Raw genomic sequence first — 27,539 nt, 5'->3', positions numbered from 1 at the left:
ATTCAAGGTCACGTGGTTTTCACGATCAACGCGTTTTGTTAGTTCTCACGTTAAGTTCATCAAAAATGTGAGCTCAGGCTTTTTAACAGTCTGGCAACTCAGTGCCGCGTCTCGTGTCTATCGCGGCGTTTGTTTACAATGGTGCGCATTAAAAATCGGTAAGTTAATTAAATAAATGATACTATTTATGACACATACCTTTATTAATATTCATCCTTGTCGCTTATCAGTTATATAGCCGTGCAAATTGTACCATATGCGCCAGTTAAGAGCCTGCGCCTCAACGACCATACGCTGACCAAATGCCTGCTGCAAAATATAGAGAAATACTACGGCGTGTACGGGCTGGGCGTCTTGGAGCACGGTTTCCGTGTGAAATACTGCAATGAGCGCACTAAAATTGCAATTATACGCTGCCTACATCGCGGACAACGATATGTGTCAAGCATATTGCCGCTGATAACGTTGGTAATTACGTTAGATATGTAGCACGTGAGCGGCATTTAATTATACGTACAAATTAATATACGTACATATATTGCAGATAGGCGACGTGCGCGCCAAATTCCGCACTCTTTACACGGGCGCCACCATCATACAATGCAATAAGTTTATAATTAAACATCAGCGACAGTTCTTGGACCGCATGATGGGCCAAGTGGCATCGGCCAAGGAGCGCCAGGATCTGTTCAAGCGCGTCATGGAGCTCGACATGGACAGATAACATGGACAAGTTCATAGTAAAATGATTTATGTTTACTTAAGCATAGTGCATAGTTTTCTTATAGAATATTGTTGTTCCAATTCGACTAAAAGTTAAATTTAAGGTTTTTTTTTGGTACACTCGACGTTTATACTTCAACAAGGAATTTGCGACTCGGCGAACGAGATAGTCTCGCACTGAACTGCTTGAGCCTGTGCTGCAAATCCGTGAAGGTCAGTTTGTTCTTCTTGCTGTAGACGTTCAGATAAATACCCAGCACAACGATGAGGCCGGACCAGATGTATCTGTTAAGAGAAAAAACGATTTTTACCAAAGACCAAAAGATTACCGAAGCATCTACTTACTGCACGGTGAAGGGTTTGCTGAAGAGCAGGAACGAGAAGGCTATGGTCACAGCCTTGCGCGCGGTGGTCACTGTTGCGGCTAAGGGAGCGCCGCTGCTTCGTACTAAAGCCAACACGAATTGTATGCCCAAATAGCCTGAGAGACTAAACAGAAAACCGTAGCCGAACGTTTCAAGCGGATGCACAAGACAAAAGGCGAATCCACTGAAAAAGTTGCCGGTAAGCAACATAATCACAAACAAATAGACAAAGCCTAGTCCATAGGAATAGAAGACCACCTCGCTGCTGGGCGCCTTGTGCTCGCGCATAGCCTTCTCTTGGACGTTGCCGATGGCGGCATCACACAACAAGGCGCCGGATATCATGGCGACGCCCAGGGGATTAAAATTTGGTGTCAGCTGCGAATCGGCCAGTGTGAACCAGGCCAAGCCAACGCACATTGCCGTTGCGGCGGCAAAATCAAGAGGTCCGTAGCGCTTGCCCTGTATAATGATGCTGCCAACAAGCACTGGGATCAGCTTGCAACACTTGAAGATCACCTGAGTGGGATAGTTGAGATAGCCAAGGCTCGAGTTTGACAGTCCCATTGTGCCCAGCGTCAGTGCAGCAAGCACCAAATATGTGCGCAGAGGAATGCATCGTGGTGCCGGCTCAATGCTCCAAATTGTGCCGCCTTGCGTCCGATAGGACTCCAAACGACGCTCTACCAAACCGAAACCGATGTAGTAGCCAAACTGCACCAGTGTGAGAAACCAGCCGTATGGCTTAAAGCCCTCAACCGTAAAGATCAGCTCTTGCAAATATCCATAAATAATATAGAGTATAAAAACGCCGGCACAACTGAGCAAAAATTGCGTTGTTCGATTGTAGTGGCTCAGGTCAAAGCAGAGAATACGCACTTCTGCCGGCGGTGACTTTGACGCGGACGAAGTTTTACGCTGAGAGGTGGGAGGTGAGGCGAAAGCGGAAGCCGCCGTCTGCTGCTGGCCATTGCCAGTGCCGTTAATGCTGATAACGTCGTGTCCGTTGCCTGCTTGGCTATCGCCCACCATTGTTCGAGTGGTCGGTCACACAGACTGTATGAGTGTGTGTGTGTGTGCGTGTTTTTATCACAGTTTTGGTGTGTATTAATTTAATTACTGCCACGCAACGCTAACGTTTTTACGCATTCACGTTTGCATTGGTGCATATTTCTGATTATGCATTTCTCTTTGTTACATCATCATCATAATGTAACGCGGCTTTTAGTAACAATTTTAGTTTTTTAATAGTGTTAGCTACGCGTTTGTTTATTCTGATGTTTGTGGCCACTCGATAAATGCAGTTTTCGATCATTTAAACTCGATTAGTGTGTGGTGCTGCCAGACTGGGTAAATTTCCCAAAATGCACCAATATTAAAAATTCTGGTCACCCGAACTTCTAATATTGGTCACATATTAATGTTGCCAGCCAGTTGTTTTCCATTAACTATCTGGCCATACTACATACTCTTAAAAACATCATTTCGTCATTTAGCAGCTCTCGCTTTTTGTTTCATTTTAAAAATGGCAGACGTAGAAAAGGAGCCTGAGAAGACCATTGCTGAGGATTTGGTTGTTACCAAATACAAATTGGCTGGAGAAATTGCAAATAGTAAGTAAATAATTGAATGTAATTAAGAAATGCGTCGCAGAGTGAAAGTGAAGTCAAATTTTTTCTGCATTTACTGTCGACCGCTACGTGTAGCCGACAACAATGGAGCTAACGAAGACGTCGGCGCTGACGCTGACGTCGCCGTTGCTTGAAGTAGCCACGCGGCGGTGTTCGCGGGATATGCGAGAGCATAGCGTGCATAACCTCAAAGTTTTCAGGTGTTGAATTCAATGCCTAAATACAAGCTTAAGACAATAAAGGTTGCGATTATAGCTTTTATAGCTTCAGTTTAATAAAAACCTGAAATGCCTACACGAAATTGCAATGCTAATGTAAGATTCACAGTGCCACGCGAGACATTCAAAAACTCGTTTCGCATAGAACTAACTCGACTATTTCTGTTTCGATGTGTTTAATTTTAGAAACACTGAAAACGGTTATTGGACTCTGTGTGCCGGATGCCTCTGTGAGGGAAATTTGCACTAAGGGCGATAATCTGCTGACTGAAGAAACCGGCAAAGTAAGTTCCAACTTAATATTTCTACCAACGAACCACTAGCGAAATACATACAGTATGTCAATAAAGTGTTTTTACTAACAAAAAAAAACTAATTTTTTGGGTTTAGTTGAAAATAAATGTACCTAAAAGTGAGAATTTTTTTTCAATTATAATTTATTTCGATTCTATATTTCTCCTAGAACTTAATGGCAAAAAGAATTGTTAAATAACATTACCCAAACATTTTATAAAATTAAAAAACTAAAAACATTCACATTTTATGCTGTCAATAAAGTGTTTTTACAGCTACGGTAAATTGTTTTGCCGTTCTCTTTTGGGTGATCCCGTTAGATTTGGGCCCATGCGTTTTGGCTTCTCTTGTGTCTTCGACTTTTCTTGTCATTTTCTATTGCAATTTATAACGTTTTGCTTTAATTTTATGAAAAATAAAATGCCAGGAAAAAGAACAACTTTTGAAGTCGCTCAGCTGGTGTATTATAACCATCAGATGGGACGTCAAGTCTCGGAACTGGCTGATATGTTTAATTTATCAAAAGCAACGATATACAACATATTAAACAGAGCCAATAAGGAAGATAGGCTAGAGGCAAAGCCAGTATGTGGTCGACCCTGCAAAATTTCTGACAGAGATAAGCGAAAAATTCTGAGAAAAATTGAGAAAAATCCACAAATTTCGCTTAGGGATATTGCTCAGGAGTTCAAGGAAGAAAGTGGTGTTGATGTGTCACATGAAACTGTCCGAAAATTACTGAATTCCAATGACTACACATCACGAGTTGCCAGGAAAAAACCTCTACTATCGGCGGCGAATATTTTGAAGCGGCTATCGTTCGCTCAAGTCCATGTAAATAGTTCGAACGATTTTTGGAGTAACGTCATATTCTGTGACGAAAGCAAGATGATGCTATTCTACAACGATGGGCCATCCAGAGTCTGGAGAAAGCCACTAACAGCGTTGGAAAACCGCAATATTATTCCAACCGTTAAATTCGGAAAACTATCAGTGATGGTGTGGGGGTGTATTTCGAGCAAGGGTGTAGGAGATTTGACCTTCATTGAGAATACCATGGATGCTAGACAATATCTGAGCATTTTACAGACACATCTCGTCAGTAGTGCACAGAAATTTGGATTCTATGAGGACAATAAGCCAATTTTTAAATTTTACCAGGACAATGACCCGAAGCATAAAGCTCATATGGTAAGAGTTTGGCTGTTGTACAACTGTGGAAAGGTGTTAGACACTCCACCACAAAGTCCAGATATGAATCCAATAGAAAATGTGTGGTCATATTTGAAAAAAAAAGTCGCAAAGCGGAGTCCAAAATCAAAAACTGATTTAAAAGCTGCTGTACTGGAAGAATGGCAGAAGATTCCAGAAACATACATACAAAACCTTATTGTTTCAATGAAACGGCGATTGCAGGCTGTATGTGACGCTAATGGCAGCCACACAAAGTATTAAAAAAAAATATTCCTGTTTTTTTAACATTGTTATTTAGTAATAAAGTTTCGTGTAAAAACACTTTATTGACAGCATAAAATTTGAATGTTTTTAGTTTTTTAATTTTATAAAATGTTTGGGTAATGTTATTTAACAATTCTTTTTGCCATTAAGTTCTAGGAAAAATATAGAATCGAAATAAATTAGAATTGAAAAAAAATTCTCACTTTTAGGTACATTTATTTTCAACTAAACCCAAAAAATTAGTTTTTTTTCGTTAGTCAAAACACTTTATTGACATACTGTATGTACATAAGTCCAATGATTAAAACTAACGCAATTGAGGGCCTCTGTGTGCGCTACTGCGCTGCGGGCCGGCAGCATGTGTGCGCTGTAAAAAGCCGCGTGCTTCCTGCGTGCGTTGAATTTTCATCCACGTGCGTTTTTGGCGCTGGCCTGCGGCGCTTGGCGCGCGTGCTCTGGGGCCCAAAGATTCACAGATTATGAGATCTGAGGACACTTTGGCATCCAGCCAACTGACATTGTTTCTATGATAAATCGATTAACACACTGCGTTCATGTACCCTATCCTAGGTATACAAAAAGGAAAAGGAACTGAAGAAAGGTATCGCATTTCCGACATGTTTGTCGGTCAACAATTGTGTCTGTCACTTTTCGCCAGCTAAGAACGATGCCGACTACACGCTAAAGGCTGGTGATGTGGTTAAAATGTAAGTATTATTCACTCACCTGCCATATTCCTCATATATTTATTTACCTTGTTTCCTAATTGCCACACATAGCGATCTGGGTGGCCACATTGATGGCTTCATTGCTGTGGCTGCGCACACAATTGTCGTGGGCGCCGGCGCGGATCAGAAAATAAGCGGCCGCCAGGCTGACGTTATACTGGCCGCGTACTGGTCCGTTCAGGCTGCACTGCGTCTGCTCAAGTCCGGATCCAGCGTAAGTGTTACCGCCTATTTATAAGACTAGGTGGGGGATGCAGGCAACGGATTGTCTAGCGTTTAATGTACAGCGCCAGCACATCTCAACACCTGCGCAAAGCACAGGCGACAATAGGCGAAAGCGCAGTCATGAAATTCACGGCTGGGCCTCTGTTGATTGCTCACATATGCATGCATACATATTTATAGATATATATAGTTATAGTTATCCTTTTGCTGCAGGCAACGGAATGGCTGTTGACCCTAAATTATAACTGGCACAGCACAGCTCAACGTCTGCATAGATCAATCGCGGCAATTTCGTGAACTGAACGAGTTTATACATAGAAATGTTTGGTCTTTACAATTGCACACAATTATAGAAAATCATACATATTCTAGAGGGCTTATTTACAAATGTAAAATTAATGCCTTTATTGTTTGTCTTTCTTTCAGAATTACTCAATCACCGATGCCGTGCAACAAATCAGCGAATCGTACAAGTGTAAGCCCATTGAGGGCATGCTTAGTCACGAGCTGAAGCAGTTCAAAATCGATGGCGAAAAGACGATCATACAGAATCCGAGTGAGGCACAGCGTAAGGAGCACGAGAAGTGCTCCTTCGAGACGCACGAGGTTTATGCCATTGATGTTATTGTCAGCAGCGGAGAAGGCGTGGTAAGCAGTAGGTCTCTACGGGACTCTAACTTTATCACCAAACATTTGTTCGATGATTAAAAACACGCGCTTGAGGATTGGCATGGCAAGGTGATAGAGTTAATCATGTAAGCGCCTTGTGTGCTTGGCGAGTTTCCATTTCAACGGCTCGGCACGTGTTAGCTTCAGATCTACGCCGTAGCTGGCCCGAAGATTGCAAGATTATGAGATCTGAGAACGCATAAAAAACCATCGAAACATGTTGATTCGCTGACTTCGTAGCATTGTTAACATTTGTGTCTGTTGCAGGGTCGCGAGAAGGACACAAAGGTCTCCATTTACAAGAAGTCCGACGAGAACTACATGCTTAAGCTTAAGGCATCGCGTGCGCTGCTCGCTGAGGTGAAAACCAAGTACGGCAACATGCCCTTCAACATCCGCAGCTTCGAGGAGGAGACCAAGGCGCGCATGGGCGTCGTTGAATGCGTTTCACACAAGATGATTGAGCCCTTCCAAGTACTGTACGAGAAGCCTTGTAAGTCACCACTTATTGATATGATACTAGTTTTGCAAAACTTAATTCCGGATTTGGTATAACTCTTGAGCTGCCAACTACGGCCAGACATTTTGCTAGAACAAAGCTCCAAAGGCTTTGGCGTCTTCAGCAGTTGCCTCATTATACATGGGCCTCAGTCTGAACATGCCATTGCTACAAAAGCATCTGAACTAATTCGTCCAAATGGGAGCCTATAATTTGTATAATTGTTTACTTGCAGCTGAGATTGTGGCACAGTTCAAACACACGGTATTGCTCATGCCCAACGGCGTCAATTTAGTAACCGGTATACCCTTCAATGTGGACAACTATGTGAGCGAATACAGCATTGCGCAACCCGAACTTAAGGTAAATCGTAATTTCTGGTGATCTAACCTGACCGCAATCTTATCTGTGGATTTTATTTTTTTTTATTCAGGAACTGGTCGCACAGCCACTGGGACCTGTTAAGGGTAAGGGCAAAGGCAAGAAGGCGGCTGCCGGCAATTCTGCTGCGGCGACAAAAGTGGAATCGGCGCCGGCCGTTGAGACCAAGGCATAGGCCTCCCGGATACCATACAAACAACGCCCCCTTAAAGCAACAAGAATGTGAACAATTGCGCTGCCTACTGCTGCCGCTCTATAAATTTTTACTATAGAATTCGTTGATTAGTAAACCAGAAAATCCATTTGACAACACAATTCGTTTTCGTTCCAAGAACTTTAAATTTCCCATTCTAAGATTAAACAAAAACAAAAAAAAAAAAACACTTGAAAGCTTTTCGAGTTTTTCCAACAGTTAAACCCGTAAAATTCTATGTGCAGTCAACTCTACATATTTCTTCCCTCCTTATAAAAACGTACTGATCTTTCGTTTTAAATTTCAAAATCGATTTGTTCTAAATCGCAACGAAACGAAAAGTTTTAAGAATTAAAACATTTTTAAAGTAAACATGATCTTTAAAATACTTATAATTCAAAAAACAAAAACGTTACAAATCCACGCGTAGTAGGAATTAAATAAAATTAACATTTTTTAAAAAAAAAGGATAAGTAAAACTGAGTTTTCTTGGACTGTGGTTGGACATGTCATCAAATTGTTTCATATAACACTTATGTATAAGAGAAGAAAAGTTAATTAAAAAGTGAACTATGATTACTTCCAATACAAATAATTTTTCTTTTATTTTTACGTTTTATGTAATTAAGTTATGTTCACAATCTTTTTGCATTTTTTTTTTTAAATTTCTTGCATGTTATTAAAATTGTACACAGTCTCATGTCTGAACTCTTGTATTACAAAAGCAGCAAGAATAATTTTTGTTATCGTTACTGGTTACTAGGACACCCATCCCCACACTTTTCCCCAAATAGCCCCATCTGTCTACGTCCCATTTCGACACGCCAAACGAATTGCGGCAACAAAATTAAACAACAAAACAAATTACATATCAAATTGTGAATTATGAGAGCGAGCAGCGTGCAGCACACGGGATATGAGAATAAAATGTGCAAACAAAACGGACAGAGGCGCAGTCGACAGAATCGTAGATTTGAATCGATTGCGTTTGGTTAGTTGAAATACATGTGGTATGTATTTGCGGGTCCGATTATGCAACAAGCGAGTCTACAGCCAGCAAGGGAACGGGGGAAGGGTACAACGACAACGTTTTTGCTGGTGCCGTTTGGGCCATTAGTTCTCGGCATGTGCGTCTATGGGCGCCGAGGCAGTTACATTGCTTGGTTTCTCTGGCGAGTCCAAGTAGATCTTTAGGGCTCGTTCGCGCCGCTGCGAGTAACGTGTCGTTGAAATGCAGCCCAATCGATCCAGGCGCGCCTTCTCCTTATTGGTTAACGAGCGGCGCTCATCTGACGAGAGCTCTCGCACCGGCACGCTTTTATCTCTGCAATAAACCATAAGCTTAGTGCCATACACAAAAGAGCATAATTCCATGCATCCAACTCACTTATACAAATACATGTTGCCACTGTTAGTTGTGTTCAATGGATACACGTCCAGCGCCGCGGGCACAGAGAGCCAGTTGACGGCCTCGTTAACGCTAACTGCCGATATGCTTGTGCAGGGAAAGTAGCTGTTTAGCTGTGAGCAAAGTAACAGAGTGTTAAAAGATCTTATATAAGCCTATATATACGTGCGGCATTTCCTACCTTCATATAACTCAAGCGATCAATAGGTATGTTGCATATTTGTGATAAACATCTTTTGATTTCGCCATCCTCTGCAAGAAGTGAGATTAAAAACCAATTTTAAACAATTTACCAATTTCAATCAGCTTACTGTCCAATGTGATTTCCTGGAATTTGCCAAACTCCCATTTATCCGGATACCAGCGACGCACGAATATGGTTAACGAATCTTCCTTTGGCTGCGCCACCACGCCCTCCTCACACTCTTGCACAATGAACTGCGGCCAAAACATGAATTAGATTTATGTATATCGACACATGTAAATAGTTTCGTGCTCACCTCGGCAGCCGTGGAGCGAATGTCGCAGTACAGTGTATCCTCGTTAGCGAGTATTTTAGTGGGACACCGACCGCCCTTTAGCCAGATGCGACAATTGTCCACGGTAAGGGAGCTGTATTTGGCATCGATGCGATGCAGCTTGGCGACCAGATCCTGTTTGGCCTGCTCCACTGTAGTGGTGGCATTATACACCCACTCACAGACGCAGGGCAGCTTGGCGGTCTCATTGTTTAAATCCGCCAGCCGCAAAAAGTATATCTTAGACTTGAACTCGTACGGTTGCAGTGTTTTACCGATCTCTACGGTCAGAGTTTCGCCTTCATTTAGAAAGACCAGCGTATTGGTCTGGTTATTGGATATGGTGCTCTCATGCTTTCGCTGTAGCTTAAAATAGGCGCTGGGGACGCGTATCAACTGCTCGATGTGCCGCTTAAAGGTGCCCATACGCATATGCTTGCCTACAAGAAGCTTATAAGCGTGTGTGGGCTTACGCAGTTGCGCCTCGTCATCGGATTGGTGGCCACTGGTGGTGCTGCTACTGGTGGCCAGATCCACGCAATCAATTTTGATGGCATGGAAAAATTGTGTTGTTGTGCTAGGTGGCAGGGAGCTGGTGTCGCCCGCCTCGCTGCCATAGCTGCCGTTGCCATTGCAATAGGCGTGAACACGCATCATGGCGTCATGTGAGGCGGCCTCATCCTCAGGACTGGACAGCTGTGGTGAGTGGCTGGTGGAGCTCACCTGACTATCGCCGCCGCCACGATGCTGCATACTGTTCTCAACCAGTGTACGATCACCATCACTCAGGCTACTATCCTCTGAGTTGGATTCATGGCCGGGTGTCGTAAGCGAATCAGCCTGATCGCGCTTATAGCGACGCCAATCACAGTCGTTATTGCCGGCGCTGACACCCTCGGGCGTAGCCGTGCCGTTTGTGCCGTTAATACCATTCATCATGGCAGCATCCACTACATCACCACCGGCGCAGCCATTGGCGGGCTGCAAAGGGGAGAAGAGTTACTTGAACTTTGACAAATTGCTATAATACTTGCATTTGTAAATAAAACAATTAACTATTGGGCTCAATTTGATGGAAACTAGACGTTAAAGGATTAAGGTACCTACCTCGATGGGAGCTGCAATGGGCTCGCTGCTGGGCACGCCCAACATCTCGAGACTGGTGGCATCGGTGTTAGGCACGTTTAAGTAAAAGTATGTGATGTATTTGAATTGTGAGTTAGCCAGTTGCTGAAGATGTTGCTGTGCCTCCGATGTCGGTTGGGGATCGTACGCTACAAAGGCCATGCGGTAAGTGCCACGCACGGCGGCCAGCAAAAACTGCTGCTCGTTAATGTGCAAACGTACTGCAATTGAATGGCGCAGAACGTCGCTAGACTCCCGCGCTGCTGAATAAACCAGGAAGGGACCGTCCATCGCCATGGTCGAGAGATCTACCTTAAACACATACCACGTAGTGCCATCGCTGGCATAGTTTTCAAACTGCTGATCCTCAGCCCGGTACTCCAGCAAAAAGTCCAGATTGTAGTTATGTGAGGAACGCAGCTCGGTTAGTGCCGGGTCAGTGCAATTCTCCAGCGACTGTATGATGGTGTCCATGGATGAATTGTAGGCAACCAGACGGCAGCGTGACAGCGGCGCAAACTGCTCCACATTGAGCATATCATAGGCAGACATCAGCACTTTATTCACATCGAAACTCTGCGACAGATACACGCGGGTCATCTTTAGTTTCTTGAGCAACGGATTATAAAAGTAGACGCGCGGTTTGTATAGATGCGGCAGTGCCAGATCTGTTACTGTGATGTGTCTACCCAGGCGCGAAACGCGCGTATCTTCCTCCGCATGCAGCTTGAGAAGCAGCGACTTGATGTGTTCCGGAAAGTCGTTACACTTGACCACAAGCTCGTTACGCTTGGCGTCCACCTGGCGATACATGAGCATATACGCATTCGTGCTGGACGTATAAGCACTTGAATAGTAGCTGCCATTGGGCCCGCCAAATGAACGCTGGATGTCCTCTTGTGTGATCTAAAAAGTGTGAGGCGAAGGTGCACCTATAATATATGTTGACACCTGCCAATCTTTGGCTACCTACCGTGGACACATTTTGATCATTGAAACAGAACCATTCATCATTATCAAAATCCTTGATATAAGCATAGTAATGACCGCCTGATGCGCTGCCCGAGTGTATCATGATAGCAAAGAGGTCATAGATATATGGACCTGATAGCAACTCCTGTTTGAGTCGTGCCTCCATGTTTGCGCTCTTGCCTGTGCTGCTGCTCATGTCGATGCCTTCGTCCTCGTCGTTCATATCGTTCTCATGCTGACTGGAACTGGCCGTTGTTCCCACACCGCTGCTCAAGTTATCCTCCTCCATGGCTGAGCCACTGTCCGCGGTGCTGCAATCGTCTGCATTGCTGCTGCCATTCATCTGATACTGCTCGCCCTGGCCGCTGCGATTCACAAAGCTGTTCAGATTCAGCTTTTGCGGGAAGGTCACCCTTTAAAATGCAGAACAAATATTAGTAGAAGACTAAGAGTTAAGGATTTAACGCTTGCCTGTCATTCAGCTTGATGCGATGCATGGTCTGATAGTCAAAGTCGAAGCGCTTAAGATGCAGCGTCAGTATATAGGGGAAGGACTTAAAGTGCAGTCCCTTGTGGGCGTCGCATTTCTTTTTGCATTTCTCGCACAGATACTGATTGTTGCCATCGAGAGTTTCGGGCTGAACAAAGGCGCGCAGTGCCTCCTCGATGCTACCGTAGGCGGAACTACTACCAAATGGACGCACCGGTAGCGGTATGTCAAGAAAGGTATCCTCGCGCGTCTTTTCGGTATTGCACTCCAAACACTTGACATAATCATTCATTTTGCCCTCGTACAGCGTCGAGATGAGATTGGCCTGTTTTGTGTTCTTGAACTTGTGCTCCAGTGCATCGAACATGACGCGGCACAGCTCTTGGATGTCATGCTGTTGCCAGGCCTCCGTTGAGTCCCAGCCAAAGCTGCGCGTCAAGTCAGTTGTCTCCACCGATGATTTCGGCGATGTCTGCAAATTGAGAAACAGCTTCTGCAACTGGTAGGGTATGTTCTTGGCCTCGTTGTCGTTGTCAAACTCCCAGCGGTACAAGGCATTACGAAACTCGGGCGTCATATAAAGCGCTTGCAGCAGACTGTTTAGATAGCAGGTCATAGCCTGATTGACAAGTCCCACATATGCACGTGGCCCAACACCATTTCGGTGCGTCTCTGTTTCTGTATTGGCCGAGGCCACAAATTCTGAGGCGCTGGTATTGATGCGCTGCCAGGCGGGCACCTCATCGCCGCCGTACTTGCGCCCAAAGAAATTTGAATATTCCATCTCCTGTCTATCATCCTCTTCGACTTTATCATTGCCAGCGATGGCCGCTAGTGCATCGGTGCCAGCTTCAGTTCCAGCCAACAGATCGCTTTCTGTGGGTCCGGCGTTGCCAAATTCGTAGGCTGGACCCATCAAAGTGGGACTGGCCGAGGCGCCCAATGCCAAATCATCGTCAGACAGTTGTTCAGCTTCCGAGACGGGACTTATATTAAATAACTCAGGAGCTACATCATCGACGGGCGAAATGAGGATCCTGTTTTGTGGCAACTGCTGCTTCAGCTGCTCGGTTATTTCAACTTTGGTTAGTTCGTCAATAGCTATGTCTGTGGCGCAGGTACTTGGCGCTTTTGGCAGCTGCACGCTTTCATCCACTTGGTCCTTGCTCTTCACAATATTGTTCTTGTTATCGCTGGCTTTGGTTTTCACTTTTATGCTGACCTTGCTGGGCGTGGTGGGCGTCGCTGTGGCTGATGCTGCTGCTGCTGTTGCCGCTGACTCAGCTGTCAATTCAGTGGGACTAACGCTAGTCTTGGTTTTGCTTGGCGATTTTTTCTTTTTCTCGCCTGTTGTTACCCGCTTCTTTTTCTCACCGGTTTTTGTTGCTGTTGTCGTTGCGGTTGTCGTTGCCATGTTGTCCGCGGTAGTTGCCTGTTTGCTGAGAGTCGAAGCGGATTTTTTTATGGTCAACTCATAGCGTTTGGTCACATTGCCGTCCCAGGTGCCCTCTGGCAGCAGCACCAGGTTATTCTTCAGCTGAGGCTCAAAGCCAGGCACGTCGTAAAGCAGCTCCTTGTCTAGCGCATTCAAATTAACCTAAATCATGTAAAATGCATTAGTAAGAGCTAGCGGCCGCATGACTTGGCATCAAATACTTACCAGATCCTTCTCGCCATGCGGCTGTAGCAGCAGCTCGAATTTGCCATAGGCAAACTGTGTGCCAATCAGCGCAATGACGTGCTTTACCGTAAAATGGGAGCGCACAACGATGTTGATTTTCTTTTGTTGTGAGCCAGGCGTTTGGTCAAAGACGGCGCACTGTGTACTATTCTTGCTGTCCTGCTCAGCCATGTCCTAGTCCTGGGGGCACGTTGCAAACCAAATGGGTTAAGGCCTGTAATAAATGAAAATTTTAAAAAATTGCGATATAAATACAAATTTTGAAAGATTGCAAATAAAAAATGCCCGAAAAATAATATATATTTATTATATATATACAAATAAAAAATAAAAACGAGAAAAATAATGAAAAAAAAGAACTACTGACATTTCGTTTTTAGAAGCTGCTTGACAACGGCCACAGAGAAACAAGGAAGCCAGCCCACATGAACTGTTCATTGCTCCCACCCGTTGCCCCATCCCCTTCCAATGCCCCAGCACCCACCGTAGACCTCAATTCGAAAATAAACCAAAATCCCATTGCCTGCTGCTGTTTGCTTTTTTCGCGCCTTATTTGTACGCGGGCACACACACAAAAAAAAAAAAAAAAAGCAAAAATCATGACTAAGATTGTACGGAATTTTATAAACAAATTGCGGCCGGAGGAGGCAGCTTCTAGAAGTGCCGATATTCCATATTTCAGCTGCTTCTGAATTTTCAGCAACAGCGTCATAATTGCCGCATAAATTGCTCCAACAAATGTCATTCCAAGGCGATTGCTGTTGCTTTCTTTGTTGGGCAACGACGGGCGACTCGATAGCCGACATTGTAACGGAAATGCTACAGTATATATATTGCCATAATTATGTATAAACAGATATATTCAATATATATATATGACATTTGGCCGCAATGCGCAAAATGTACAAATGGGACGTCAGTTTTTGGGGGCGCGCGCAGCAGTAAGTAAATAAATTTATAAGAAAAATTAGAAAATATATTTTGGAAAAGCTCTAATGCGTTTTGCCTTTAAGTTTTGAACATGCACAGCACATAATAGAAGCTGACAGTTGGCAAAAAGAAAAATTTTACTTATTTTTCCGTCATATATATAAAAATTGAACGAACATAAGCCTGTTAGCCATGATCTATTTGCATGCATCTATTTCTGATAACGTTTTTTAAACAAAACAAACTCTCAAGTTTTTAAGAAGTTTCACATAAGCCCCGCGCTAAATTGGTAAAAATCTATGTTTACCGGAAAACTTGCGCAAATGCGTTCACAGTCGAATTAAATGTCCAAAGCAATTAGTATATACGAAATGCGCAATGTTTTTCCAACTTGAATTTATAAAAATAGGCACAAACATTGCAATCGACACGAGACGAGGCGAGGCGGGGTCAGGAGAGGCGCGTTGTGCCAAGTGCTCTGGCCAAAAGATAAACCCAAACGAGCTGCAATTTCAAACACATGTTGGATGAACGCAAGCATTTATATGATATATTAATGTATAAATAAAAAAATATATATATGCAAGTGCTGGTACGCAAGAGTGGAATCCAAAAATGCTAAAACGCAAACAGAACAAAAAAAAAAAAAACAGAAAAAAATTGTGCGTCTAAAAATAAAAAGTGGCGGCGACGGCGACAAGAGCAAAGAAATTGACGGAACAAAATAAAAAAAAAATAACGTCAAAGAAAAAACAAATATTTAAAGCAGGGAGCACAAGTATCCGTCAGATACAATCTGGCTATTTGTAAATGCGAAGGTTCTCGTTACCGAAACGTAACGAAGGCGCAGTCAAAAAAAAAAAACACTGCACAGCCAACATGAACCTACATATACATATATAAGTATCTATGCCTATGTCTGTTTATCCAATATCTGAGACGCACAGAATTCTCATCAATATTTACATTGACGCTAATCCCCATCCCCACACAACCCACACATTCGGGCTTGGGCGTGACGTGAACGAGATTTTTACAGAAATTAGCCCAACGTCTGGCGCACACGAAGATTTTTATGTTTTTCGCCAGACCTGAATAATGTGATAAGTGTGTGTATTTTTCTTTATTTTTTATTTTTGCATATAGTTTTGCTATTTTTAAAACTATTTCGCTACATTTTAAGTTTTTGAGGTCTGCCACACAAAGCGAGCCCCACATGCCAAAGAGGTAGAGTTCCGATTTCTCAGATATATAGTACACCCACACACATACACACACACACACATGCACACACACACACGCGCACACACATACACAGGCACATCGATCGAGTTCGAGTCATGTCGCAGCTTTCTATGTAGACTCAAATTATGCAGTTCTGTGTACTCCCTGTAGTTATTACGAAAGCAATCTATTTCAAATGGATTCTATATTTAGACTAATTGCAAGGGGATTCGCACGTTATACGATAAACTCCATTTGAAGCGCACACACATATACTTATATGGGGAGGATTAAAAATATATGTGTATATATGTACTTGCATATATATAATTTATCTTTTTTATGCACACACACAAACACACACCGTCTGATTGCTCCCGAGTTCTTCTGTGCGCTGTGGAACCGCCGTCAACGCAACGACATCGTTTCACGCGTGCTCGAGTACTGACCACTGCTGCGGCACGAACTGGTGCTGGCGCCACAGAGTGCACGAGTGGGTCTCGATCGCTGCCGAATAGCCAGCCGGGCAGTTGGGTGCGCTACGAATCGCACACTGGATGCAGTTGTTGGCCGCGGGCGCAGCACTGATAACAATAACAAATGCACCCAGCTGGCATTAGCAGCAACTGTTGATAACAATATCACAAAAACAAAAATATGCGAATAAGCGAGCGCGTGAGTAAGTTGTTTATTAGGGCTCAGGGCTCTGACCGGTGACGCAGTGACGGGTAGCCCACCCGGCAGGTCTATAGTCCCCAACCTAGACAAATTGTTCAATGAATTAGTCGACTATATTGTATGGATATTCTGAGAGAGATGGACCGACAGAGAGCGTGCTGTGTCGAAATTCACAGCGAAAGTGCTATTAATGTTTATTCAAGATGCTCTCGCCAATTGGCCGATGAATGACTATTTTTATGCGCTGCTTGGCTGTGCCTCGCCAGCGTCTCATGTGTGACTAAGAAGCGCTGACCGTGTGTGCCGGCATCTACGTTGCTCTTGGGGTCGCGACGGGGGTTGCGGTCGAACTTTGCATGTTGGCGAATTTTCATTTGCGCAACACACATCGTAGAGGTTGGGAGGGGGGGGGGGGGGTTGGTACATACGGTGGACGGGAGATCGGTCAAGGTTTCGCTTTGGAACGTGACACATGTGATTGCTTAAGTGCGAAAAACTAGTTCAAGCTTTGCGTCCTTCAACGTCTTGGCCAAATGTCGGAAAACTTGCGGCTCCAAAATATGCTCGTTCACACATACACACATTTATATGTAGGCATACAGATACACATACATATGTATGATTTCACTCACCTGAACTGTGAAAATGTTGCAATATTGTGTTAGGGTTAAATGCACAATCCGGCCCAAGGGCTGGGACTACACAGGCCAATTGATTTGTTGCTATCTAAACTGTTTAAACGGAGGATGCTTGACGTTGATACCGAGCAGCAACCATTTTTATAAATGAAACAAATGTTTTTTGTTGTTCTGCTGCGGTTTGGCTGCAGTTCTATCGATGGCAATACCGATAAGCCTGCCTGCTATCGATGGTTATCCGATAGTTCCATCAGTCACCCTACACAAAGTATCGATGCTACGGCTGCAATTCGATTCAAATCAAATCGATTATTGATTTGTAACAAACGCAGTTAATTGACACACTATAATCCACAAATCAATAACCCATGCTTATTTAAATTCAATTTATCAACTAACATGCAATTTTTATGTTCTTAGCAAAATGATTTAAATATTTGAATTTTGGCGCTATATGTTATCGAACCGTTGTGTTCCGGATGCAACCCTATTATGCTAGAAGCATCGAGAATTTTCGACGAGCAGACTGCTCCGAGTCTATATAAAGGCAACATCCGTTGCCAGTTCGACTCATTTAGCAAAAATCAAGAGAAACGAGTAGTGGGTGTGTTTTCACACTAGATAAAAAAAACCAGAACTATTGATTAAAACCAATATAATTTCAAGAATATAGTGCATTTTTCAACTGCAATTCATAGAAATTCAAGTAATAATCAAATCGGAAAGTTAATTTACAAGAAAAAAGTAAAATAAAAAAAAAAAAAATAGCACGCAGCTGCAAAACAAAAAAGGTATGTAGGGCCTAACACATTAATTGTTGCTTAAATTAGCTTGTTTTCACTTGAAAACAAACTGCATTTAATGAACTTTAAAGCAAGAGATAAAATGAAAAGCCAAACAAGCAATACAATACAGTGAAATGTGAAATTTAAATCCCAAAACACAGCGGCGTCGACGTCACGCCCAGATTGACAACACATCAGCTTTTCGCTGGCGTTGTCTTTGTCGTTGCACAACTCAAAGTTTCTAGCAATTTCCATTGGGCGACGCGTTGAAAAAACAATCGACATATTTGTCTCTGCTGTTTTAGCTTTGCGTTTATAAATAAGTACATATATCAGTAGAATAATTGTGTGCTTTCTATTCTTTTTTCGCAGTTTGTAAGTGCGCGGCGTCAAATTAAAGCATAATGGGAAAAGACTTCTACAAGATATTGGGCATTGACAAGAAGGCCACAGACGATGATATTAAGAAGGCGTACCGAAAATTGGCACTCAAATACCATCCGGACAAGAACAAGAGCCCGCAAGCGGAGGAGCGATTCAAGGAGATCGCAGAGGCGTACGAGGTGCTGTCCGACAAGAAGAAACGCGACATTTACGATCAGCACGGTGAGGAGGGACTGAAGGGTGGACCACCCGGACCAGATGGCAGCGGCCAGCCAGGCGCCTACACTTACCAGTTCCATGGTGATCCACGCGCCACATTTGCACAGTTCTTTGGCTCGCAGAATATCTTCGGCACAGCGGATCCGTTTGGCGCCTTCTTTAGTGGCGGCGGCGGCGGTGACGGAACTGAGCAAGTCTTCATGAACATTGGCGGTGATGAAATGTTCAACGCTGGCGGTTTTGACGGCAATCCTATGGGCGCCTTCCGTTCACAATCGTTCAATGCACAAGCGCCCAGCCGGAAGCGCCAGCAACAGGACCCACCAATCGAGCATGATTTGTATGTGACGTTAGAAGAAGTCAACAGAGGCTGCACAAAGAAAATGAAGATCTCGCGCATGTCCATGTCAACGGGCACGGCGCGTAAAGAGGAAAAGGTGCTGAGCATTACTGTAAAGCCGGGCTGGAAGGCAGGCACAAAGATCACATTCCCCAAAGAAGGCGATCAGGCACCACAAAAAGTGCCTGCGGACATCATCTTCATCATACGCGACAAGCCGCATCCGCAATTCAAGCGTGAGGGCAGCGATTTGCGCTACAATGCCCAGGTCAGTCTCAAGCAGGCCCTGTGCGGCGCCTCAATATCAGTGCCAACGCTGCAGGGCGATCGCATAGCAGTCAACACACAGGGCGAAGTCATTAAACCCACCACAACAAAGCGTATTAGTGGGCGCGGCTTGCCTTTCCCCAAGGAGCCGTCACGGCGCGGCGACCTGATCGTTGCATTCGACATCAAATTTCCGGACTCGCTGCCTCCCAGTCTAAGGAACCAACTAGCGGAGCTGCTGCCAAACTAAATGTGATTGGCAAAGCCAAGTTGTTTCGTACTACGTTGAGCTCTATCCTCCTACAACAAATTTGTATAGTATGTTTTAAATTAAGTTCTAATTTTAGTTTTAATCCTTATACTGGGACACAAAATTAATTTGTCGGTTTAGGCTTGAAATGTTTTATGTAAAAACATAATATGCCAAACGAGTGTTTAATAATTGGCATGTTCATATGATATATCTCGCCAATTTGGAATCGATGTAGATATAAATGCAAATGCTAACCATAGAGTTGTTCTCGCGATAAGATAAGTAATGAAAATACAAAACACTGACACACACACATATGTATAAGATAGCTGAAAGTGTTTTGAGCTGGAGACTGATCGGTTACTTAATTATGTATATTTTCCCTATTCTAAACGTTAACCAAGTAAATAAATTGCAAAGAAAATTGTTAAAAGTTTCCATGTTACCTGTAATTGCTGTAAAGAATATCTGGATCGATTCAACTACATAAATCCAGCTCCCACAAAGCACTGCTCTTATGCACATTGGCTATTATGTTGTAAGACATTACACGTACACTAAACCATTCAATAGAACTAGTACGTTTTAGTACCATAATTATATGTACATGAAAGAGAAAAGTATTTAATAAACTAATTTCAATGATATTTTAATTATACATTTATATATATAAAAAAGAACATAAACTCGCAAAGAATTGTATTGTACAGGACATTGAGATCGTCCTTGTAGTTTCTAAGATATTCAGTATTTTGTGATTTTAGACCATTTTACGTGTAATTCGCACAACAGAAATTTTACAAGTCCTGGATTCTTAGATGACCCCATAATATTTTGATGCAGATTGATGGAGTTGGTCCTTGCGATCCTAACGCACAGTGTCCTTTGAAAATCTGCAAGGATATGGCCGAGTTATAGCTATTTTTCTAAAAAGGACATTTGTTTTTTGGCCATTTCTTGGCAAAATCCTTAAGGATCTGGCAAGGACACACCTTATTGAATTCGCAGGACTCAGGACCATCGATTGGCATTCAAAGATTTCCAGGATTCGACCAAAATTTTCACCTAAAAGTTTTTCAAGGGGTATAGTCGCAAAAGTGGCAAAAATCGAAAAAATCCAGGCTAACTTGGCCATTTGAAGGACTATCGGGATGTCCTTTGGCCAGCAAGTAATCCTCATACTCCCAATTATGAATATACATTAGTAAGGACGAAAGTCCTTCAAACAACGAAGTTTTAAGGACGATTTTGTCAACGGAAAATAGGTCATAACTCGGCCGTATCCTTGCCTATCCTGACAAGTCCTATGTCAAATAAATTGTATTGACCAGGGCTACCAACTGGCCAAAGGGCATCGAGATCGTCCTTGTAGTTTCTAAGATATGAAGGATTTTGTGATTTCAGCCCATTTTACGTGCAATCCGCACAGCTGAAATTTTACAAGTCCTGGATTCTTAGATGACCCCATAATATTTTGATGCAGATTGATGGAGTTGGTCCTTGTGATCCTAACGCACAGTGTCCTTTGAAAATCTGCAAGGATATGGCCGAGTTATAGCTATTTTTCTAAAAAGGACATTTATTTTTTGGCCATATCTTGGCCAAATCCTTAAGGATCTGGCAAGGACACACCTTATTGGACTCGCAGGACTCAGGACCATCGATTGGCATTCAAAGATTTCCAGGATTCGACCAAAATTTTCACCTAAAACTTTTTCAAGGGGTATAGTCGCAAAAGTGGCAAAAATCGAAAAAATCCAGGCTAACTTGGCCATTTGAAGGACTATCGGGATGTCCTTTGGCCAGCAAGTAATCCTCATACTCCCAATTATGAATATACATTAATAAGGACGAAAGTCCTTCAAACAACGAAGTTTTAAGGACGATTTTGTCAACGGAAAATAGGTCATAACTCGGCCGTATCCTTGCCTATCCTGACAAGTCCTATGTCAAATAAATTGTATTGACCAGGGCTACCAACTGGCCAAAGGGCATCGAGATCGTCCTTGTAGTTTCTAAGATATGAAGGATTTTGTGATTTCAGCCCATTTTACGTGCAATCCGCACAGCTGAAATTTTACAAGTCCTGGATTCTTAGATGACCCCATAATATTTTGATGCAGATTGATGGAGTTGGTCCTTGCGATCCTAACGCACAGTGTCCTTTGAAAATCTGCAAGGATATGGCCGAGTTATAGCTATTTTTCTAAAAAGGACATTTGTTTTTTGGCCATTTCTTGGCCAAATCCTTAAGGATCTGGCAAGGACACACCTTATTGAATTCGCAGGACTCAGGACCATCGATTGGCATTCAAAGATTTCCAGGATTCGACCAAAATTTTCACCTAAAAGTTTTTCAAGGGGTATAGTCGCAAAAGTGGCAAAAATCGAAAAAATCCAGGCTAACTTGGCCATTTGAAGGACTATCGGGATGTCCTTTGGCCAGCAAGTAATCCTCATACTCCCAATTATGAATATACATTAGTAAGGACGAAAGTCCTTCAAACAACGAAGTTTTAAGGACGATTTTGTCAACGGAAAATAGGTCATAACTCGGCCGTATCCTTGCCTATCCTGACAAGTCCTATGTCAAATAAATTGTATTGACCAGGGCTACCAACTGGCCAAAGGGCATCGAGATCGTCCTTGTAGTTTCTAAGATATGAAGGATTTTGTGATTTCAGCCCATTTTACGTGCAATCCGCACAGCTGAAATTTTACAAGTCCTGGATTCTTAGATGACCCCATAATATTTTGATGCAGATTGATGGAGTTGGTCCTTGCGATCCTAACGCACAGTGTCCTTTGAAAATCTGCAAGGATATGGCCGAGTTATAGCTATTTTTCTAAAAAGGACATTTATTTTTTGGCCATATCTTGGCCAAATCCTTAAGGATCTGGCAAGGACACACCTTATTGGACTCGCAGGACTCAGGACCATCGATTGGCATTCAAAGATTTCCAGGATTCGACCAAAATTTTCACCTAAAACTTTTTCAAGGGGTATAGTCGCAAAAGTGGCAAAAATCGAAAAAATCCAGGCTAACTTGGCCATTTGAAGGACTATCGGGATGTCCTTTGGCCAGCAAGTAATCCTCATACTCCCAATTATGAATATACATTAGTAAGGACGAAAGTCCTTCAAACAACGAAGTTTTAAGGACGATTTTGTCAACGGAAAATAGGTCATAACTCGGCCGTATCCTTGCGTATCCTGACAAGTCCTGTGTCAAATAAATTGTATTGACCAGGGCTACCAACTGGCCAAAGGGCATCGAGATCGTCCTTGTAGTTTCTAAGATATGAAGAATTTTGTGATTTCAGCCCATTTTACGTGCAATCCGCACAGCTGAAATTTTACAAGTCCTGGATTCTTAGATGACCCCATAATATTTTGATGCAGATTGATGGAGTTGGTCCTTGCGATCCTAACGCACAGTGTACTTTGAAAATCTGCAAGGATATGGCCGAGTTATAGCTAATTTTCTAAAGTGGGCACTCAAAGAAATATTAGAAGGGTATGGTTTTTTATTTTCACATTTTATTTTGTTTTTCTTTTTGTTCATTTCAAAAGGATCTTTGTAATTTAATCATTTTCACATACTTTCACTTTCCTTACTTTGAGTGTTTATTTGCATTTGCAATTGTATAATAATTTTCTCATTGTGTATTTTGTTGTTGTATATGTTTTTTTTTTTTTTTTTTTGTTTTGTTTTTATCTTTTCAAAAATTATTAACATCGATTGCATGCTGTTGTAGCAGTTGTTAATTGTCAATAATAAAAATTGAATTCATGAATGCTTGTTCATTTGTTCGTTATAACTAGAATTGTTTCTGTTTAACTTGTTGTTGTTGTTTTTGTTGCTATTGTGTGTTACAAATGGTTCATTATTGAAATTTCGATTCATAAATTTGCTTATGCTTGTGTGTTGCTGACTTATAAATGTAGTACATTTGCAATCTTTCTCTATGCATTGCTGCTTCTGCTCTTTCCAAAGTAAATGTGAATAAAACAAAAATTAATAACAAGTGTATTAGCAAATCAAAATAACCATTAACAATTTGTTAAACTTGATACGCGCACCTTCACTTAAGACAGAGAGAAGCGGCCTGAACTAAACTAAATAAGTACATGTGTATAATTATACATGTTGCAATAATTATACATATATATTAATTGCTTTATATATATATATATATATATATATATATATATAAATTGTTTTTAAAATGCATTAAAAATAGTCAAATGTGTACAAAAAGTTTATACTATTTCGAATGATTCATATACTTAACCATCTTTAAATAAGTTTTATAATTTAACTATTTCATTTGACTAAAGTTTCCTGCAAGAAACTGCTGACTGCTTTTCGGTTTATTATTTATATTATTATTTGTTATGCTTAGTTTTTGTTTTTGTTTTTTATTTTTGTCAAACTTATATAAACAGTAAAAATTATGTTAAAATGTTGTGATTTGGTATTTTGCTTTTTGCTTTAATATTTTTGTGTTTTCTTCTTTTTTCTTGTGTGTTTGATTAACATTCATCCATTTATCAATTGTATATTTATTTTGTTTAGAATTTTTGTTGACTCGATTCTTACGCTTTTCTTGTTTTTACTGTCTGTAGTTTAATTGAAGTTTTCATTGTATATTTAATTCAATTTGATTGGAAACCTAAAAATGTTTTGATTATGTTTCGATTTTTGCTACACCTGTGAGTTTGAATGGGATTGAAAAATGAATGCATGAAACTCGCATACAACACTGCATGTCAAGTGTACACTGAAAAAAAAAAAAGAATAGCAACACAAGCCCTTCGCAATTGACACACAATTGCACCAACTACTTGCAGTGTACCCCGGTTTAATGAGCTGGTTAATGCATTGAATTCTTTCAGCAATTGGGTAGGTTTTTTTTTTTGTTTTGTTTTCCTGATTCGAATTACATCCAAGCTGCATTCACAACCAATATAATTATTATTTTTTATCTGTTTTCTGGTTTTGTGAAAACTCTTGTTTTCGTATTGAAAACTCATATAAAAAAAAATAAAGGCAAAACCTATCAGGATAAATGGAAGTTTGTGCTCAATATTTTGTTTTACGTTTTCGCTTTTTTCAACTATGGAATTTACCTATGCATGTATTTTGGTTTTCGCATCTCTTGCAAGTGTTCGAGTGAAGATCTTAGTTTTAATATTATTGTAATTTAGCTAGAAGAGTGTTTGTTTGTGTGTTTATTTGTTTTTGTTTTTCTTTTTTATTTTTTTGCTGTCGTGTTCACACTTATATATTTATATATATATATAGTTTTCTTTTGTGTTTAGGTTTATTTAAATGTTTGCTCGCGTTTAACAAGTTAGGTTTTGCTGTATTTGGCGCTGAATGCTGCATTGTCTTCTGGGATTTGTAATCCCCAAAACTCATTTCGATTTAGTGTGTGTTTATAAATATGTTTTTGTTTAAGTGTATGGAATTCTCTTGTCTTTAGTTAGTATTACTTGTTAGTTTACCATTTAACATTTTGACTAAATTTTCTCTATTTTGTTTTCACGTGTGGGTGTGTGTGTGTGTGTGTTCTTTTGTGGTTGCTGTATGGTATTTTCTTATTTCTTTTGTTTTTTCTAATTTTTTTCAGTGTACTTCCTACAAACTAAACATTTTGCATTGCAGCTTTAGATTTAATTCGAGTGTGTATCGATTTGCTGTTCGTGTTGCTTAATTCTCTAAGATTTTCTTTTTAATTTCTTGTTGCCTTTTAGAACGTTTGTTTAAAGTTGCATTTTTTTAATATATTTGGTTTTGTTTGTATTTTATTTATTTTCCTTTTTGGTTTTCATTTGCGATTGTTGGTTTTGTTTTCATTTTAAATTCTCTAAGCCTAAATACAATCAATGTTTCAATTTGTTCACGTTTTCTCCTCAATAAATGTATTTAAATCGAAATTTATTTTCAAGTCTTTTCCAGCGACAAATGCATTTGAATTTGTTCACATTTTCTGTTTTTTAATTAATTAATTTATTTAATCCTTATTAAATTTGTTCAAAATCCTTTGCTATAATTATACGTTTATTATATGTTTTGCACATTCAATACAATCGATATTATAAATCAAAGTCTTCTTTTTAAAAAAGATGTGCTAGTTAGCATCTTTTCGCTCTCATTAAAAACGTAAACAAAAAACAACAAACTTGTTTTTTTTTTCTATCATATTTTGTTTTATCTTTCATTCGATGTTTTTTATGCTTAAAAACAATTCGAGACTATTCACTTTTTCAAAAGCAACTTTAACATTTTGACACACTTGTTTCAGTATTAATTAGTTAATAATAAATAAAGTTTTATTTTGGATTTTATTTTTATTCTTTTTGTTTTTTTTTTTTTTTTGCAAGTTGCTTGATTGGGGATTTTGGGGGAGGGTGGAAAAGTGTTAGTTCGTATTGTTTCTGTGTGTTGTGTTCTTTGATTGAACTGTTGCCGTTGTTTCTTACACTTGATTAGTTAAAATTGTAACAAAAGAATTTATTTAAGAGTTCTTATGTTTGCTTAACTTCATACTAAATGTATTGTTTTGCTTTTTCTGATTTAATTTTTCACATCGTCTTTGCGGGTTGTTGACTGTGGATCTGTGCCTAAATTTATCATGTCTCGTGGTTTCCACACCGGGGACCCTACAATTAAATGAAAGAAAGGAAAAGATACAATGGAAACCATATATGAAAAAATATGAAATTTTCGTATTCTCGTTCTATTATTTTTGTTTGCTTTCTTCATTCTTTTGCGGTCAAACAAAAATCCAGAACTTAACTTGTAGCAGTATAGAGAGTAGCAGAGAAAAGCACTCCATTTTGTTTAAATATATAATTTGGTGTACATTTAGTTTTGGTTTATTTAGGAGTTAGCCAATTGTAGTCTTTAGATTCAGATAATTACTTATAAAACATGCAACGCAAACCGTTCAAAGTACTTGGTCAAAGCAAATACTTTCAACGTTCTCTTTTAGCTTAAATAAAATATAAGCAAAACTAATTATATTTCTTTTAAATGCATAATGAGCACTACTTTAACGCTGCTTTTGCTACTTAATATGGGGTGGACGGGAAGGCGGAGTAGTAGGAGGAGGGGTAATTGTGGCTTCGAGCAGTTTAAACAGCTAGACTAAAAAGAACTAATTTAGAATTTGTATAAATTTAAATTTTTGATATTTGTGTAGGGAATTAAAACAGTTTGGGATAAAAGTTTAGTTCTGTTGGTTTAAAATGTTGACATCGCTTGGTTTTTCTCATATTTCTTGCTTTCTTTTCTATATTTTTTTTTTCGTTACTTCAAGCTAATCTATTTTTTTCAGAGATTGTACAAAATTTCGAATGATTTGTTATTAATATTATTAGTTTTGCATTTTATGCCAACATTTTTGTATGTTTCGTGTTCAGTACAAAAAGGAAATGGAATTAAAATATGGTCAATATCGTGATTGTTCCTATAAAATCGAAAAACACTTTGAGTTCAAATGAGTGCATGTTGAAAATGTTTGAATATCTAAAACATATGCCAAAAGTACTTTAATTTGTCGGCCAATTAGATGAAAATAATTGCCACGCCTTCATTGCAATAAACAACTTTTAGCTGATTTCCGAAAATAATTTGGAATAAAGTTTACAATTTTTGGAATATTATTTGCCGTGATTAAAAAAAGATGTGCTTTTCGAGGTATGAGTTACACAAAAATGCAATGCAAAAAGTTATACGAGAAGCGAAATAAAATTTTTGCTTTTTTTTTTTTCTTTAATAAGATTGAAGAGCGAGAGAGAGAGAGAGAAGGGGTAAGTGTTTACATGGAGTTTGTTGCTTGGTTTTTAGTTGGTTGTGGGGACACGTGTGTGTAACCATAAGACATTTGTATAAATATTTCGATTAAATATATATATATATATATATATGTTATTGCGTATTTTAATTAATGCTTTAGTTTTCCATTGGCACTAATTTATCATAAATATAATCATAGCAATTAAAGAGTTTACGTTAATCTGGCACAGTTGGTTTGCTTTATTTAACTATTAGTTGCTGTTGGTTTTATTGTTTGTTTTTAGATAATTAGAAAATGCAAAACAGATTATTATTGAAATGACGAAAATGTTTGATGGAAAGAACTTGCAAAATCGCCGCCAAAATTTCATTTTCAATAAAATTTTATTTATTATTATTAATTAATCAAGCGATGCCAACTAAATATACTTAGAT

General features: G+C 40.4%; 6 protein-coding genes across 17 annotated transcripts in view; 3 read left to right on the top strand and 3 right to left on the bottom strand.

Moving 5' to 3' along the window:
* Pop5 (POP5 ribonuclease P/MRP subunit) lies at nt 1–2,701 on the top strand. Its single transcript, XM_002047369.4, has 3 exons — nt 1–158; nt 231–468; nt 545–2,701. Exons 1-3 carry the CDS (start codon nt 139–141, stop codon nt 722–724), a joined length of 438 nt encoding a protein of 145 aa, XP_002047405.1. The 5' UTR covers nt 1–138; the 3' UTR covers nt 725–2,701.
* Papst2 (PAPS transporter 2) lies at nt 735–2,120 on the bottom strand. The gene is made up of 2 exons (XM_002047368.4): nt 1,069–2,120; nt 735–1,008 (listed from the first exon to the last, which is right to left on the bottom strand). The coding sequence occupies exons 1-2, from the start codon at nt 2,118–2,120 to the stop codon at nt 852–854; spliced, it is 1,209 nt and encodes a 402-aa protein (XP_002047404.1). The 3' UTR covers nt 735–851.
* LOC6623681 (proliferation-associated protein 2G4) lies at nt 2,563–7,572 on the top strand. Its single transcript, XM_002047367.4, has 8 exons — nt 2,563–2,701; nt 3,124–3,221; nt 5,260–5,396; nt 5,469–5,631; nt 6,069–6,290; nt 6,579–6,804; nt 7,046–7,173; nt 7,244–7,572. Exons 1-8 carry the CDS (start codon nt 2,614–2,616, stop codon nt 7,364–7,366), a joined length of 1,185 nt encoding a protein of 394 aa, XP_002047403.1. The 5' UTR covers nt 2,563–2,613; the 3' UTR covers nt 7,367–7,572.
* A 385-nt stretch (nt 7,573–7,957) lies between these two features.
* On the bottom strand, nt 7,958–17,250 carry Usp47 (ubiquitin specific protease 47). Of its 3 annotated transcripts, none has more exons than XM_015175818.3 (10): nt 17,043–17,250; nt 13,558–13,792; nt 11,879–13,494; nt 11,409–11,820; nt 10,418–11,341; nt 9,293–10,291; nt 9,104–9,230; nt 8,974–9,044; nt 8,772–8,905; nt 7,958–8,708 (listed from the first exon to the last, which is right to left on the bottom strand). In XM_015175818.3, the coding sequence occupies exons 2-10, from the start codon at nt 13,747–13,749 to the stop codon at nt 8,498–8,500; spliced, it is 4,686 nt and encodes a 1,561-aa protein (XP_015031304.1). In that variant the 5' UTR covers nt 13,750–13,792; nt 17,043–17,250; the 3' UTR covers nt 7,958–8,497. The 3 variants fall into 3 exon arrangements, with proteins under 3 accessions (XP_015031304.1, XP_015031305.1, XP_002047402.2); XM_015175819.3 differs by lacking the exon at nt 17,043–17,250 and adding an exon at nt 16,097–16,241; XM_002047366.4 differs by lacking the exon at nt 17,043–17,250 and adding an exon at nt 13,946–13,964.
* A 373-nt stretch (nt 17,251–17,623) lies between these two features.
* DnaJ-1 (DnaJ-like-1) lies at nt 17,624–19,949 on the top strand. The gene is made up of 2 exons (XM_002047365.4): nt 17,624–17,839; nt 18,206–19,949. The coding sequence occupies exon 2, from the start codon at nt 18,238–18,240 to the stop codon at nt 19,291–19,293; it is 1,056 nt and encodes a 351-aa protein (XP_002047401.1). The 5' UTR covers nt 17,624–17,839; nt 18,206–18,237; the 3' UTR covers nt 19,294–19,949.
* A 2,886-nt stretch (nt 19,950–22,835) lies between these two features.
* sif (still life) overlaps nt 22,836–27,539 on the bottom strand; it is a 91,424-nt gene continuing 86,720 nt past the window's right edge. For all 10 annotated transcript variants that reach the window (XM_070208554.1, XM_032435347.2, XM_032435348.2 and 7 more), the window contains one exon: nt 22,836–25,966. In XM_070208554.1, coding sequence (XP_070064655.1) covers nt 25,881–25,966 — 86 coding nt within the window. In that variant the 3' untranslated portion in view covers nt 22,836–25,880. The remainder of the gene's footprint in view (nt 25,967–27,539) is intronic.

The sequence above is a fragment of the Drosophila virilis genome, chromosome 3 (assembly GCF_030788295.1).
Source record: "Drosophila virilis strain 15010-1051.87 chromosome 3, Dvir_AGI_RSII-ME, whole genome shotgun sequence".
NCBI classification, from domain to species: domain Eukaryota; kingdom Metazoa; phylum Arthropoda; class Insecta; order Diptera; family Drosophilidae; genus Drosophila; species Drosophila virilis.
The sequence above is the reverse complement of the archived record's forward strand: the minus strand, read 5'-3'. Positions and strand labels throughout refer to the sequence as shown.

Coding starts and splice junctions, on each gene's coding strand:
- Papst2 (XM_002047368.4), bottom strand. CDS start 2,120: ATGGTGGGCGATAGCCAAGCAGGCAACGGACACGACGTTATCAGCATT. Junction 1,009..1,068: donor AGCAAACCCTTCACCGTGCA/GTAAGTAGATGC, acceptor TTCTCTTAACAG/ATACATCTGGTCCGGCCTCA.
- LOC6623681 (XM_002047367.4), top strand. CDS start 2,614: ATGGCAGACGTAGAAAAGGAGCCTGAGAAGACCATTGCTGAGGATTTG. Junction 6,291..6,578: donor TCAGCAGCGGAGAAGGCGTG/GTAAGCAGTAGG, acceptor TGTCTGTTGCAG/GGTCGCGAGAAGGACACAAA. Junction 7,174..7,243: donor TTGCGCAACCCGAACTTAAG/GTAAATCGTAAT, acceptor TTTTTTATTCAG/GAACTGGTCGCACAGCCACT.
- DnaJ-1 (XM_002047365.4), top strand. CDS start 18,238: ATGGGAAAAGACTTCTACAAGATATTGGGCATTGACAAGAAGGCCACA.
- Usp47 (XM_015175818.3), bottom strand. CDS start 13,749: ATGGCTGAGCAGGACAGCAAGAATAGTACACAGTGCGCCGTCTTTGAC. Junction 11,342..11,408: donor ATGATCAAAATGTGTCCACG/GTAGGTAGCCAA, acceptor CACACTTTTTAG/ATCACACAAGAGGACATCCA. Junction 9,231..9,292: donor TTCGCTCCACGGCTGCCGAG/GTGAGCACGAAA, acceptor TTTTGGCCGCAG/TTCATTGTGCAAGAGTGTGA.
- Pop5 (XM_002047369.4), top strand. CDS start 139: ATGGTGCGCATTAAAAATCG. Junction 159..230: donor ATGGTGCGCATTAAAAATCG/GTAAGTTAATTA, acceptor GTCGCTTATCAG/TTATATAGCCGTGCAAATTG. Junction 469..544: donor TATTGCCGCTGATAACGTTG/GTAATTACGTTA, acceptor CATATATTGCAG/ATAGGCGACGTGCGCGCCAA.